Source organism: Phyllostomus hastatus, unplaced genomic scaffold (assembly GCF_019186645.2).
Source record: "Phyllostomus hastatus isolate PE091 unplaced genomic scaffold, TTU_PhHast_1.1 phas_contig_196, whole genome shotgun sequence".
NCBI classification, from domain to species: Eukaryota; Metazoa; Chordata; class Mammalia; order Chiroptera; family Phyllostomidae; genus Phyllostomus; species Phyllostomus hastatus.
The window spans coordinates 8,980,983-8,997,204 of NW_025333709.1; the positions used below are offsets into that span (position 1 = coordinate 8,980,983).

Sequence of the window (16,222 nt, forward strand, 5' to 3'; positions counted from 1 at the left end):
CCCTTACTAGGGAGGCAGCGCTCTCTGACCAATGGAATGAATGTGGAGAAGTGACAGGAGACTATTCCATGCTGAGGCTTTAAAAGGTATGGCAAGTCCCCCAGCTCTCTTGAGCTTCCACCATCCAACATGAGAACTTGCTTCATATAGTCACTACTCCTTCAGTCTGACCTGGAGTCATGAGGAGATACGATCCTGTATCTCCTCATCCTGCACCCATGATCCTGCAGTCCATGAATCTGATCACCCATAAGCACAAAACAGATTTTGGAGCTGTTTGTTACACAGCATTACTGTAGCAACAATTTGGCTCATATGCCAAGTATAAGATAATTTTTATAGATCAATGAAATCTAAACTGTGGGGGGAGGGGTATAGGGGGATAAGTAGTAATGGAAAAAAATACAATCAAAATAAATGAAAAAACCAAACTTTTATTATGACCTCAAGAGTAGGGAATATGAAAGCAATCTAGAATTGAGTTTTTTCGAAAAACAGATGGTAGGCCTATAAAGGGATATTTTTTAAAAATCATTGTAACTTTTCATGAAGTTCCAATGAAAAGGGTTAAAAATAGTCTATGACTTTACCTACAAATATTTAATAATTACTCTTTCTACAGCAACTTTTGATTTTTGAGACCAAATAAATGATGGTGGGATACATCACATATGTGGGAAAACAGATTTTGAAAATTCAACTGCAGGCCACATTTCTCCCTTTGTCCAGGTTCTTTTAATGTCATTAAAATTAAATAAACACTACTACAAGACATACTCATTTTATCTCTCACATACAATTTGAATATAAATCAGAGATATAAACCCTCTCAAAAAAAAATTCTCTCATTTGGAAATTTTAATACATAATGGTACAAGCTCAAAAGGGTCAAATTATGTACTTTATAGAAACAGCCTTATTAATAAAAGGTAATGCCATAATGTAAATTGATAGAAAATGAGTGACAAAGATCAACTTTTCCACTGTGGATATGTACTCTTATAGTCAAAGTTTCTCTCTAATCATTTTACCTAATCTATCTTGAAAAGATAAGAGTTTGAAATTAGAGAGCCTTGGAACTAACCATGGGCTTTCCACATTCCAGATGTTGCCCTGGGCAAGTTACTTTCTCTGAACTTCAATTTCCCTGTCTGTAAAATGAAAATAATAATTGCAGCTTAAGTCTGTAGTAAACATTAAGTAAAACATATGTAAAACACCTAATAAGCCCAACAGGTGTTACTTTTATTTTATTTTAAATAACCACACTTCTTTGGAATGTTTTTATTTTCTTTAGTAGCTTTTAACCATAAGAAATAAATCTGGAGTTCCCAAAGACAAAGCCCAGTGAAAAATAAAAAAATAATACTGAACTGGATTTTCCATGAAGGTCATGAAAAAGTGGTTATAACTATTGTATTTTGATTTTGAGGTAAGACACTGACTAGTGGCCACTGTATTTTAAACTAATTTTTCTTTATGAACTTCATATTAACTATATCGAAAAAGTACCAAGGAAAAAAGAAAAACTATTCTTACTGCCATCGTCCAGAGATAATGATTATCACTTGCAACAGGTCCTTCCAGTTTATCTATGCCTTTTTAAAAATAAGGATCAGCTGATTCTTTGAAAAGATCAATAAAATTTATAAACCTCTAGCAGGCTAACCAAGTAAAAGAGAAAAGACTAATGATGGACCATCACTACCAATCCTATGAATAATACAAGAATATTGTGAACAGCATTAGTTGTCTGCAAATTTGATACTTTAGATGAAATGGATGAATTCCTTGAAAGAAACAATCTACCAAATCTCACAAAAGAAAAAAAATATACACTCACCAGGCTTATTTCTATTTAAAAAATTAAATCAATAATTAACCTTCACAAACAGAAAGCACCAGTCCAGATGGTTTCTCTATAGTCTGCTCCAGAGAAAGGAAATATTTCCTCACTTGTTCTATAATTCCATCATTACCCAAATGCCAAAACTTGTCTAAACAGATACCTCATCCAAGAAGATATGCGGAGAGCAAAGCAGCATATGAAAAGGCACTTAATCATATTCCATTAGAGAACTGCAAAATAAGACAAGATACCACTACACACCTAACAGTATGGTTATAGTACAAAAATACTGACAGCATCAAATGCCTGTGAGGATGTAGGGCAAAAAAGAACTGGTGGGAATACAAAATACTAAGGCCACTTTTGAAGATAGTATGGTAGTTTCTTCTGAAGCTAAACACAGCCTTTCCACTCGATCTAGCAATGGTGCTCCTGGGTATTAAGTTGGTCAAAGAGTTTGTTTTTTTCCCATAAGATGGCTCTAGTAGCACCTTAGCTGGCTTTAACTTCATTCAGAACAATTTTATTAGCTGGTATTGTGACAGTTGTCATATCAGTGTGAATTAAAAATAACATCAAAACTCATGAATTTTTGTGTAGCCATTTTAGTATTAAAGATGGAAGAAAATACATATTTTCAGCATATTATGCTTTATTATTTCAAGAAAGGTAAAAACTCAACTGAAATGCAAAACTGATTTGTGCAGTGTATGTATGGAGAAGGTGCTCTGACTGACTGAAAACGTCAAAAATGGTATGCAAAGTTTTGTGCTGGAGATTTCTCGCTGGATGATACTCCACAGTTGGGTAGTTGGAGTTGACAGTGATCAAATCAAGACATTAATTGAGAACAATCAACATTATAGCATGTGGGAGACAGACGACATACTCAAAGTCTCTAAATCATAAAGTTATTGGTGAAAAAGAAAAACGTGTCTTTTATTTTATAGGAAAAAACCATACAGACATTTCGGACAATCCAAAATTTACCTAAATGAGTTCAAAGTATGTCCGCACAAAAACTTTCACACAAATGTTTATAGCTGCTTTATTCATAAGTATCTCAATGTCTTGAAAGTGACCAAGATGTCTTCCAAATAGGTAAATGAATTCAGTAGAATGTGGTGTGGCTACATAAGGCAGTATTATTTAGCAATAAAAATAAATGAATTATGAAGCTATGAAAACACAGAGAGGGAACCTTAAATGCATATTGCTCAGTGGAAGAAGTGAGCACAAAAAGACTAAACACTGTATGATTCCAAGTATATAACATTCTGGAAAAGAAAAAACTATAGGGACAGTAAAAAGATCAGTAAAAAGACATGTTTTAAAAACAGGGGAGAGAACTGGAAAAGTCAATACGGGTAATTTTTAGGGCAGTAACTACTGTGTATGAGACTGTGATGGTGAATACATGATATTGTGCATTTGGCAAAACCCATACAAATGTACAACACACAGAGAATGAAATTAATGTAAGTTATGGGGCCTATAGTTAATAATAAAGCATCAATATTAGTTCATTGATTGTAAGAAATGTACACACTAATGAAAGAGGTTAATATGGGGGAACCTACGAGAGAGGGAAGAGGGAATACATGGGAACTCTGTACTTTCTACTAGATGTTCCTGTAAATGTAAAAATGCTCTTAGAAATACTATTTACTTTAAAAGTTAGAATTATACACATGCTTATTTGTCATAAATATTTTCATGCTAAAATATACTTCTAAATAATTTTTTAAAGATAAGTATAGTCCATCAAAGAGATGTACTATAACTTATTTAATCAATATCTATTGCTAGATAATTAAGCTTGTTTCTCTAGTCCTGGCATTATAAACGCCATAATGAATATACTCAGAGAAGTCTTTCTGTATACTTGATAGAAGCTAATAATAAAACTTATATAAGAACTACAAAATAGTATTAGATTCTCTGGTTTTAATAGAAATAATCATCAATTTACATTAGAAAATTACAGACTTTTGACTTAATACTAGGCCACAAGTTCCTAGTAGGAAGAGATCCTCCTTATTCATTTTTTTTCTCACTGCTAATGACAGTTCCTAACACAAAGTAAGCATTCCAAATATTCCATCCAGTAAGTTTTATTAAAAATTAGTTTTACTGTCTCCATCATCAGTGTTAATACTTGGAAAAAAGAATATTAAACCAAAAATATTAAATTTCAGTCAGCAATCCTTTTCTATAACCACTAGATAGAGACTATTTTAAGTCTTGCAGCCTTGGCGTCACAACCACTCATCTCTACTATTGTAGTACAAAAGCAGCCACACAATATATCAACAAATGAGAGGCTGTTACCACTAAAACTATTAAATGGATAATTAGATTTGAATATCTTATACTTTTCACATCAAGAAATATTAATCTTTTGATTTTTCCCAACTGTTTAAAAATGTAAAAATTATTCTTAGCTCACAGGCCTTCAAAAACAGTCAATGAGTTTGATTTGGCTCACATGCTACATATATAGTTTGCAGACCTCTGACATAATCTCCCTTTGGTATATGAACACACATAGAAAAAGCCAGTAAGGATCTTATCAGCAAGTTTACATAGGCCTACTGTACTCCTTTCACATTTTTGTAAAATGTCCATAGTCAGAGCAAGTAAATTAGATGATTGCATGGGTGAAAAAGAGCTGGCTCATCAATAAGACATGAAAAAGAATGGACTAAAAAGTCCTGTGACAGCAAGAAAAGTTTGGGGGAGATGGAAGAGAAAGACAGGCAGAGTACAGAGAAATTTTCTGGGAGTACATAAAAGTAGGAAGTTTATTATGACATATGAAGTTTCTTTGGAGACTTTACTCCAAAAAAAAATAATAGTTATGTTTTCCTCAAAAATACAAAAAGTCATGACAACAGATGAAAGAACACAAAAAGCTAGGATTTGTTTTGTTTCCAACAAATTAAAAATTAGCAGTACTCAAAAGCTTTTTCAAATACCATTCGATCTAAAGGTGGTTCTGAATCAAATCAAAATATAAACTTCTCAAAACACCAATATATGATACAAATGTCTTAAAAACACATTGTGTGGCAAAGTTAACTTTTAAACTAGTATGAAATTTAGAATATTTTTTCTGCAAAAACAGTAACAGGTTTGTGATGTAGCTCTTTAAATTTAAATTTATTATAAAATTTAAATATGCATTTAACTTTATAAAAAATTTAGAGGAATGTATAGGAATCCTTTGTTATCCAATTTATTAGGTTCCTGAGTTTTGAAGTAAGACCAGTTCAGATTTCCTATGATTTAATCTAAAAACATACACTAATCTATTTGACTCCTGCATACAGATATGTAGAGTAAGAAATAATTATACTTGTAGTCCTAACATCTAAATACTGAACCATATTTTAACAATGGAAACAATACAGAAAGCACACTTATTTAGAAGAGGTTAAGAAAGACTGGAGATGTCTGCAACAGATATGTAGCTTCTACATGCCTTTCCCAAAGGCTCCACACTTAGTGACAGCACTGGTTTGATTCTCCTTCAGAACACATAGCTGTCTTCATAATTATCTGCACAGATACAGATTTACTACTATAATTAGTATTGTCACTGTTGAGCCTACAATTTTAATTAGAAGTCTTTTTAATTAAAAAAAGCAAACAAAAAAAAGAGGAAGAATTTACCTACAAAATTTAAAGAAAAGTTAGAGCATTTGGGGTGAGAAAGGGTAATATAATTATGTGCCAATGTATGAGAAAAAGATTGAGTTCCAAAGCTTAGCTAATTTTATAAATCCCCTATGAAAAAAAGCACAAAAGAGGACAAGATCTACTGGAAATAAAAGAATAAGTGGAATAAGATATACCGCAATGGGGTTTTAAATGAACTGAGTTTAATTTGTTAAAATAGATTCACAATATAATACTGCACAGCCATTAAAGAATGATGATCAAGCCCTGGCCAGTGTAGCTCAGTTGGTTGGAATGCCTTCCCATAAACTGAAAGACTGCGAGTTTGATTCCCAGTCAAAGCATATGCTCGGGTTATGGGTTCAGTCGCCAGTCAGGGCATGTGCAAGAGGCAACCAGTCAATGTGTCCCTCTTGCACTGATGTTTCTCTCACTCTCTTCCCCCCTCCCTAAAATCAATGAACAAGTTCTTGGGTGAGGATAAAAAAAAGGATAATTAAGAACTTTATATACCCGAATGATACACCAGTGAACATAGTAGGTACAAAAACTATAATATACTGTATGTACAGCATATACTACTTTAATAAAATAACTACATACAAACATACATGTTACATTTATATTAAAAATGTTGAAGGTTACCTGCAGGTTATGAGACTAATTTTTTATTTTCAGGCTCATTTATATGTTCTAATTTTCTAAAATGAACACGTTTCATGTACAGTAAAGAAATAATAGTCTAAAAATAAAATATATGCATTAATTCCTTAGATCATTCTACCCTTTGTAGAATAAACAATTAACTTCTGAAAGAGCATAAACATTCTTGTCTCTTTAGCTTTTTCCTTTATTTGTAAGCTCAGAAAAATAGATAAAACTACAATTAGTACTGCTTATAAATATCTCAGGTAAAAAATATTAAATTCAGTGTTAAACTATGATACAGTGAGAAATACATTCAAGTTAAGAGATATTTTTAAAAAAGATTTTAGCCATAACAATGATAAAATACTGGAACAGACATATTTTGGAGTCTTAATCCTTAAAGTCATGTTTTGCATAGATATCATTCATCTGACTGAAGATAGTTGGCTGGGACAAATGATCTTTCAGCTACTTTCAGCTCTTATGATTCATAACTCAATCCTCCTCAGTGTTATATAATGAGCAGGAAACTTCTGACTACTCCAACTACCACTGTAACTACCTCAACTCTAAAGACACACACACACACACACACACACACACACACACACACTTGAATACATGCAGTACCTTTAGGTCTACTAGGACCTTGGTATTCATAGACTACACAGTACCAAAGTAGAACAGAAGGTAACAGCACAAAAAACTGACAAGATACAGAAATACTGCTATTCTTTTTGTAAATGAACTGTACTATAAAATTTCAGATGGCTAAAAAAATGTTCTCTCCTAGTGCTCTATGTTTGAAAGCAAGGAGTGAAACAACTAAACTATGGTATCACAGCAATTACATCATAGATCAGAATCTTCCACCAGGATTTATGCAAGAATATTTGGAAGAGGAAACTATAATAAGTAACAAACAATGTTAATCATAAATATAAAACCGAACACATGTGACAGGACTTCTTATGAGTTCCAAGCTGCCTGTATCATAAGCAACAGGAGATACTGATTTAAATGTATCCCATTGAGTCCTTTTTTTTAAGTCGAGGAATGTAATATATAAGATAACAAAAATCAAATTTTACCACTGAGCCAAAAACCAGCTTCATTTTCTATTTTGATCAATGCGCTAATTTTTTTTTTAAGATTTTAACATTATGTGATAATAGGAATAGTATTTGGATCAATTTATTTATTCATTTAAAAATGTTTTCTATTTAAACAAGACAACAAATTCATGTTTACTATAAATTTAGTAGAGAAAAAACATTTTTCATTTGTTAAATGGGACAAGTTAAAAATTTGAAATTAAACATTACCTTCAAATAAACTGAGGTCTCTTCGTAGCCGTGGTCCATAAAGCCCTTCTAAAATACTCTCAAAACCTGTGTTATTAAAAGAAAGAAAAGTATATTAACTACTAAAAAAACTTAGTTTTACAATAATAAAAAACTATAAACTCTAGAGGAATCAGAAAATTATAAATTTAACATACTATGAGGTGTCATTTTTTTCCTTTAGTTGAATTAAGATGAACTATGCAATATATAACATAATAAACAGAATATAGTAACAGTCAGAAATTACATGGTTATAAAGAATTAAAATATTCAAATGTAAATATTTACTATTAAAAAAGGTAAACATATTTGTCATTTAGAAATGTTCCCAGGTTAAAATATTATGGACAGATTTCTTTTTTTAATAATTTTGTAAAGAGGAGAAGAAAAATTAGAAAAGGTGTGTATCATAATCCTGTTTATATTTATCATAAAGAATGTTAACTTAAAAAAAGTGGCATCTTTAACCTCAATTACAAAAATGAGCAAATGAGTAGCAATGAAGAGAAATTCTTGCTATGAAAAGTATGATGCATACAAAATTTTAACCTACTTGTAAAAATTACAACACCATAACTTATTCATGAATATGGACTACTTTAAGGAAAAAAATTACTAAAAATCTTGTCAAGTTAATAAAACCCTAGGTCATGAACTTACATAGAGTTCTACTTTATGGATATACTAACTTTAAAATTTTCTTTTTAAAGTCTGTATTTTAAGCAGCTTTTGGACAAACTACAAGGCATCCAGAGGAAAATGACCAGAATGCAAAATAACTGGGAAACTAAGAAAAGGAACTACTTAAAGAATACTTAAATTAGGGAGGAAAAAAACTAAAGGTAGCATGATAGATCTGAAAAATGAAAGCTAAAGATTTTCTCAGTGATATTCCTAAACTATAAAAAAGCAGAAATACTATGATACGAATATTCCATGAATCATTAGATGCTTTAAAAAGACATGTTAATATCTCTGTAATCAAGATGCATATTAAAATCAATGGTGTGTCAGTCAAAAGGGTCAACATTTTTTCACTTAATAGGAATGATGCATCTTACAACTTATGATGTCTTAGATATGACAAAGGAAAGAACTTATGGTACTTGGTAAATATGTCCTTAATAAAACCTTTGTAAAATGATTCAGTACTAGTACCGTGAGTGGAAATTTCAGGTAGAAAAGTGAATGAATTAGCACCAGAGAGAGCTTACAAGAATGCTATGAAAAAGACTTGCATGTTGTAGAAAGCTGCAGACTGACCAAGCTCAAAATCTTTATTACTAAGATAATCTAATTATATTTTGCTGTGATCAATGAACTCAAAATATAGTGGGCAAACAACTATTTTAGGGTGTCATTCTGTTCTATATTGGACAAAATGTATAGCCTTTCCTTATATAAGTTCACTGAATTTAAATAAACATTTCCTACATTTAAGCCTTAAAAGAAAGCAAACAAGGACTTAATACTTTTGTTCTACTGGGTTTCTCAATTCCTCACTAGATAAGACGAAGGTCCTACATATAGTCCATTAAAACTTATTCATACTGCACAGTGTTAGTGCTATTGTAAATGATATCTATAGTTGAAAATTCGTTGGGGTTTTTTTGTAGGTTTATAGGAACACAATTGATGTTTGTATACTAACTTTGTATCTACCAACATTGCTAAACTTTTAAATTATAATAACTTACACCTGGAGATTCTCAATATACCCAAATATATCATCTACAGGTAATGGTAGCTTTGTTTTTTCCCTTCCCAGGCCCTATTGCTTTCTTTTTTATCTGTTCTTGCCTCTCTCCCTTGGCTAAGACCTGCACTATAATGTTAAAAATTAGTGGTAACAGCATAAGGCACCTTGACTTTTACCCAGTTTCAATGGGAAAGCACTGAAAGTTTCATCATTAAATATGTTTGCTATATTCTTTTAAAATAAATAACATCAGGTTAAGAAAGTTTCTTCTATGTCTACCTTGCTATGCAGTTTTTCTTAACATGAATAGGTGCTGAATTTTATCAAAAAATTTTTAAAGATTTTATTTATTTTTTAGAAAGATGGGAAGGGAGGGAGAAAGAGAGGGACAGAAACACCAATGCGTGAGAGAAACATTGATTGGGTGCCTCTCGCACGGCTCCAAATGGGGACTTGGGTGGCAGCCCAGGCACAGTATCTGACCCAGAATCAAACCTTTTGGTTCGCAAGTCTGCACTCAACCCAAAGTTTAGTCAGGGCTAAATTTTATCAAATTTATTTTGAATCTATTGAAATGACCATTAAGAGATTTCTTTCTTAAGTCTCTTAATATGGTGAATTACACTAAATGTTAAGTCAAATCTTCCACTCCTGGAAAACCCCAACATTATCATGAGGTATTTTTGATGGGTTTCCTATCCTATTCCCTTAAAATGTCTGTGTCTATGTTTACCAATGAGACTTTAAATTCCTTTATACTAAGTCAAATTTTGATAACAATGTTATGAAACTCCCATAAAATGAGTTTCAGTGTTCTTTCTTTTTCTACTCGCTGGGGGAAAAAAAAAAAAGGAAACGTGAACATTTGGTAGAACATACCAGGCATAGCAACCGGAAATACAGTCTTTCTGAAGTGCATTTATTACTGCTCAAATTTTTAACTGTCACTAGGGTCTATTCAGGTATTCTATTTTTTCTATTTATATTCTATTTTTTATTTTATTTCTATTTTTTTACATTTTCTGGGAGTTTGTCCATTTTAACTATATTATCCAATTTATTTGCATAAAATATTTCATTATATGCTTTTTACCTATGTAATGCCAACAGCATCAGCAGTCATGTCCTTTTTGCTTTTCATTCCTTACTTCAGTTATGTTCTCTCTCTTTTTTCTCAATTAACCTCATTAGACGTTCCTTAAATTTATTTTAAGTTGTTTTTGTTTTCTTGATCTTCTCTCTTACATTTGTTTTCTTATCTACTAATTTCTGCTCCTGCTTTTATTTCTTTGTGTTCTCTATTTTAAGTGTATTTTACTCTTATTTTTCCTTCTTTAAATGGATATTTAATTAACTTTCAGACCCTCTTTGTAATAAATGCATTTAAAGCTATCAATTTCCATCTAAGTATTCAATTAGGCAGCAGTTCACAACTTTTGATATGTAGTATCTTCTCATCACTTAGTCAAAAAATTTCCTAATTTCTATTATTACCTTTTTTACATTTATGGATTTTTAGAAGCATATTTCTTAATTTCCAGATACACACAGATAATCTATCCTTTTAACAGATTTCTAATTTAATTAAATAGTAGTCAAAGAAAATGCCCAATATAATTTTAATACTTCGAAATATTCTGAAACTTTTTTATGGTTAACAATTTTTTTAAAGAACTTATTTATTTATTTTTAGAGAGAAGGAAAGGGAGGGAAAAAGAAAGGGAAAGAAATATCAATGTGTGGTTGCCTCTCACATAGCTCCCACTGAGGACATGGCCTGCAACCCAGGCATGTGCCCTGACTGGGAATCGAACCAACGGCCATTTGGTTCGCAGCCCACGCTCAATCCACTGAGCTATGCCAGCCAGGGCACAGACAATTTTTGAAAAGAGTTTTATTTTTTTACTGCTTCTTGGCCTTTTGGCTAAGATCAAGTGTAAAGAATTTTATTTCTTAAAAGGATTTTATTTATTTATGTTAGAGAAGGCAAGGGAGGGAGAGAAACATCAATGTGTGGTTGCTTCTCGCATGCCCCATACCGGGAACCTGGTCTGCAACCCAAGCATGTGCCCTAGACTGGGAATCGAATCAGCGACACTTTGATTCCCAGGTCAGCACTCAATCTACTGAGCCACACCAGCTATGGCTAACACAGACAATGCTTTTAACTTTGTTTTTATTGTTGACACTATTACAGATGTTCCCATTTTCTTCCCCTTTGTCCACCTCCTTCACCCAGTCCCTACTCCCCCTCCCTCTGACCATCACCACACTGTTGTCTGCATCTATGGGTTATACATATATGTTCTTAGGCTAATCCCTTCATCCTCCTTCACCTGGTCTTCTTCCCAGCCCCACAGCTCTCAGACTGTTCCATGTTTCTATGCCTTGCTTTCTATTATGTTTGTCAGTTTACTTTGTTCATTAGATTCCACATATAAGTGAGATCATAAGGTATTTGTCTTTCTGACTGACTTATTTCACTTAACAAAATAATCTCCAGGTCCATCATGCTGTTGCAAAAGGTAAGAGTTTCTTTTTCATGGCCACATAGCATTCCACTGTATAACTATACTGCAGTTTTTTATCCACTCATCTACTAATGGACATAGACAATATTTGAAAATTCCCTACAGGTGCTTGAAAAGAAAATGCACTCTAAAATTGCTGGATGCAGCATTCTAATTTGTTCATTATGTTAGCAAGTTAATTGTGCTCTTTAAATCACTCTTGTGTCTTTGTCTGTTCTATCAATTGTTGAGAATGTAAGTAAAATCTTCCATAAAATTGTACTTTGTCATTTCTTTGATTTTTGGCTTTATGAGTTAGAATATATAAATATTTATAACTATTTTATAATTGTTATATATGTTCCTAGTAACTAGAACTCCATATAATTATAAAGTGACCCTTTTTATTTCTAGCAATGATTTTTGCATTACACTACATGGTCAAATATTATATAGCCATAAAACATTTTTTACTGCTTCCCTGAAGTCTTTTTCAATTATTTCTTTACCTTCCTATACTATTAAATAACATGGGATTTCTTTTTAAAAACATCCTGACATTTTATCAGAATTTAGTAATTTAAATTTATAAACTGTCAACATCTTTGTTTACATTCCTCATCTACTTTTGTTTTATTTGTATCAAGGTTCCATCTATAGTTCTATTTCTCAGTTTCTTACAAACTTTGGAATTGATTTTATTTACCCTTCAATTTTGTTTCTCCTCTATTAGTATGAAAAATTATTTCCTTTATTTGTGTTCTTTTTGAGATTAACCCAGAAATTAGGATATGGGTTTAAAGCTAACTAAATCTTTACCCATCCTTCTAGGACTTAGATCTCCTTCCTATTTATGTTATTGTTATTCACTAAATATTATGTTCTTTTACATTTGCACACATATTTATCACTGTTTTTGCTCTTCCTTATTTATATCTCAGAGCATCCATCTAGGAATACTCTCCTTCTACCTAATGCAACTCCTTTACTGAGCATCAGTTGCTGATAACACCTTCCCTAAGATTGACCAAAAGTATAATTCTCAGTATATAATTCATTCTCACTGTATACTTCATGCTGCTCTCTCTTCTGTATTTTACATCCCTTGACTGCATTTTGGTTCATTTATACATATATCTCTTCACAAATTCCCTTTATTGTAAAATCAACTTATAAATACATTCTCAAATTTTTTTAAAGTCAACTTTATAGAAATACAATTTTTGTATAATACTATGTACCCATTTTAAGAATAAAGTTCAATAATTTTTCATAAATGCACACTTTCATTAACCAGGGATATAGTCAAGAGACAGAATATATTCTCATCAACTCAAATGGCATCCTTGTGCAATTCTGAGTAAACTACCTGGAACAACCCCTAAGTATAAGAAAACTCCAAGTGTGGCTAAACTCAAGTGAAAAGCGGGGTTTTGGTGGTTATACCTTACAAATTTGAATATTTGAAATCAGAAGTATATTGAGGAATCTATTGCTTTCATAAGCCATAAGGTGCTATTCTAATATTTGGCATCTAAGCCTATCCCATGATAGTCTCATTTTGTTGTATAGATTAACAAACCCCAAACCAAAACAAAAACCAAAATGAAAAACCCATCTCTTTTAGAAGATATATCCAGATTTTGGTTTGAAAAATGCAGTCACTAAATCTATTACAATATGCAAGAAGATCATGTCTTATACCCCTTTCACAGGACAAAAGACCAGCCACCAGCCCTAGGCAAAAATTTGAAGTCTTCAATACAACAACAACAAAAGTCTTATTTTCCTTTATAATCTCTTTGGCCCATTAATACAACTTCTGAAGGACTCAACTTTTATGCTCAGTCCAATCTCTCCTTATCCTGGTCAAACAGAAGTGTATCTGAATTTATGATTACACAAGTGAAGCACACCAAGTAATGGGGATATACAGGGAGTAGCGGGTCATTAAAGTAGAGCCGAGGTAAAGCTTGCTGACGGTAAGTAACCATACTATAAACTCAAGGGTGGGTATCCATATTGATGCTTTCTACATTCCCCACTCTGCTTACCATAATGCTAATTACTAAAGATGAATCGATGGCTACCAATTAAATACTAAATTTTTGTAATGATGTAATGCTTTTCTACTTGTAAATTTACCTTCATATGGATACTTGGGTTGCTAGATTCAAGTCTACATTTTAAAATCTGATTAAATGTATGCAGTTATTCAAGTAGCAAATCTGCTAACTCTGATCTACATAACTAACTGACTGTCTTTTCCTAGGGTCACAATTGCTTAATGAAGTGCTTCTTCAGTCAGTATTTAAATGATAAATCCATTTAAATGTATCTTTGCTTCCATGGTGGTAAATCCATGTACCATACTTAATATAAAACTATACTGACTAAAATTATAATTAATACAAAAATTCCAATACTCTGTATCTGCTAGAATCTTGCTATTAAACACTGATTCCTGTATTTAAATACAAGAGACATTTAGGCAAAAGGCAAGAGTTCAGACTTTAGAGTTGAAAGCGACAGGAAAAGATGGTGTCAGGAAAGGTTTTCTAGAAACAGTGACGTCCAAACTGAGTCTTAATGAAAGAATAAGAGTTAGCTAGGCAAAACAAGAAAGAGTACACTGAACATTTAGAAAAAGAAAGCGTATGCACAAAGGTGTAGAGAAAAGAGAGCTCACTAAAGAACAGCACTAACCAATTTAATATTGGTTATACATTGTATAACGTAGACATGATCTGAATCTGTGCTGTCAAATACAGGGTGGGGCAAATGTAGGTTTACAGTCATTAGTATGGAAAATAATACAATAATAAATAAATAATAAAAGAATAAACTGTGTGTTTCACAACTATAAACCTGTATTTGCCCTACCCTATATAGGAGCTGAAGAACTTATTTTTAAATTTTATTTAGTTTATTAATTTAAATTTCAACAGCCATGTCTAGAAACTGAAAAAATGTGGCAAAAATAAATAGGATGTGAAGAAAGCGCAGTATAAAAGGCTGAAGAGATGTGCACAACACAGATCTTGAAGGGCCTAGCACGCTTTGTCAAGTAGTTGATTTTTAATGTAAAAGCCAGAATGAGGGATGGTAAACCTTTAAGTAGTCAAGAGACAGATTAGCTTTGCATTCAGAAAAGATTATTCAAGCAACAAGTGCAAACTAAAATGTGCAGACTAAAATGAAAAAATAAAGACAGAATGGTAAGAAAACTTGCAGAAATGCAGCAGAGAAAAACAACAACTCCACGTATTTGGGCAGCAGTTTACCTAGAAGAAAGGGATAACTTTGAGTCATTTAATGTAATTAAATGGAATAATAATTAAATGATGCTAGAGTTTCATTATTTTTAGGTGGGAGTGAAAAGAGTCAAGATTTCTGGCTTGAGAAGGTAGGTGAGAAAATATTCAGAGACAGGAAATCCATAAAGGTTTTTTTGGTTTATTTTGTATTATATAATTGGTAGATATACGAGGAATAACACTTTTGGATGTGCTAACTTAGATACATGAGCATAAATTAAACAAAAACACCAGACATAAAAAACATAGACTCCAGAGATCATCAGTACACAGATGGAAGATGAAGTCTCATTTCCTATTTAATTGATTCTAATACTCATTTCTTCAACAAGTATTAGAATCAAAATATTTTAAAATTACCATTTAAAAGTTTTTTATATTTTAATTGATGTTATAATGGTATTTTTTTTCACTACAAATAATCAATATTTCATTATACGCAGAAGAAAAGTCAGCCTGTCATCAGGTACTATGTTGTTATTCCCTAGCCCCCACTCCTACCAACACTCAAACCCTAGGACATGCCACAATGTATCTCACCCCAGGCATCCACACAAAGCTGTTCCTTCAGCTTACTATACACATTCCAACCCCTATTCTCAACCCAAACACATTTGGGTAAGTCCTATTCATTTTAAAATCATGGTTTTAAGAATAATTGCAAGTTTAAAACTCCTAGGAAAAAGCACAGGGAAAAAGATTCTTCACACTGGTGTTGCCAATGATTTTTTTAAAAAATATATATCAAAAGCACAGGCAACAAAAGTAAATATAAACACGTGGGGCTATATCAAACTAAAAAGCTTCTGCACAGCAAAGGAAATCATCAACAAAATGAACTGGCAACCTACAGAAAATATTTGCGACCATGTACCTGATGAGGAGAGGGGTTAGTACCTAAAATATATAAAGAATTCATACTACTCAATAGCCAAAAGCAAACAATCTGATTTAAAAAATGGGCAGAGCAACTGAATAGACATGTCACCAAAGAAGACATACAAATGGCCGACAGGTTCATGAAAAAGGTGTTCAACCTCACTAATCAGACTCAAATGGAGAGCAGGATGACAGCTAGTGGAGGCAGGGAATATTAAGGGGTGGAAGGATTGAGCAAAAAGGAAAAAGGACTCACAGACATGGAAAACAGTGTGGTGATTGCTGGGGGCAGG

The 16,222-nt window shown here is 32.3% G+C and overlaps 1 protein-coding gene across 8 annotated transcripts in view; it reads right to left on the bottom strand.

The window, feature by feature from the left end:
• Positions 1–16,222, bottom strand: part of LCORL (ligand dependent nuclear receptor corepressor like) — a 125,397-nt gene that overhangs the window by 78,803 nt on the left and 30,372 nt on the right. For all 8 annotated transcript variants that reach the window (XM_045834492.1, XM_045834488.1, XM_045834493.1 and 5 more), the window contains one exon: positions 7,504–7,569. In XM_045834492.1, the coding sequence (XP_045690448.1) occupies positions 7,504–7,569 (66 nt within the window). The remainder of the gene's footprint in view (positions 1–7,503; positions 7,570–16,222) is intronic.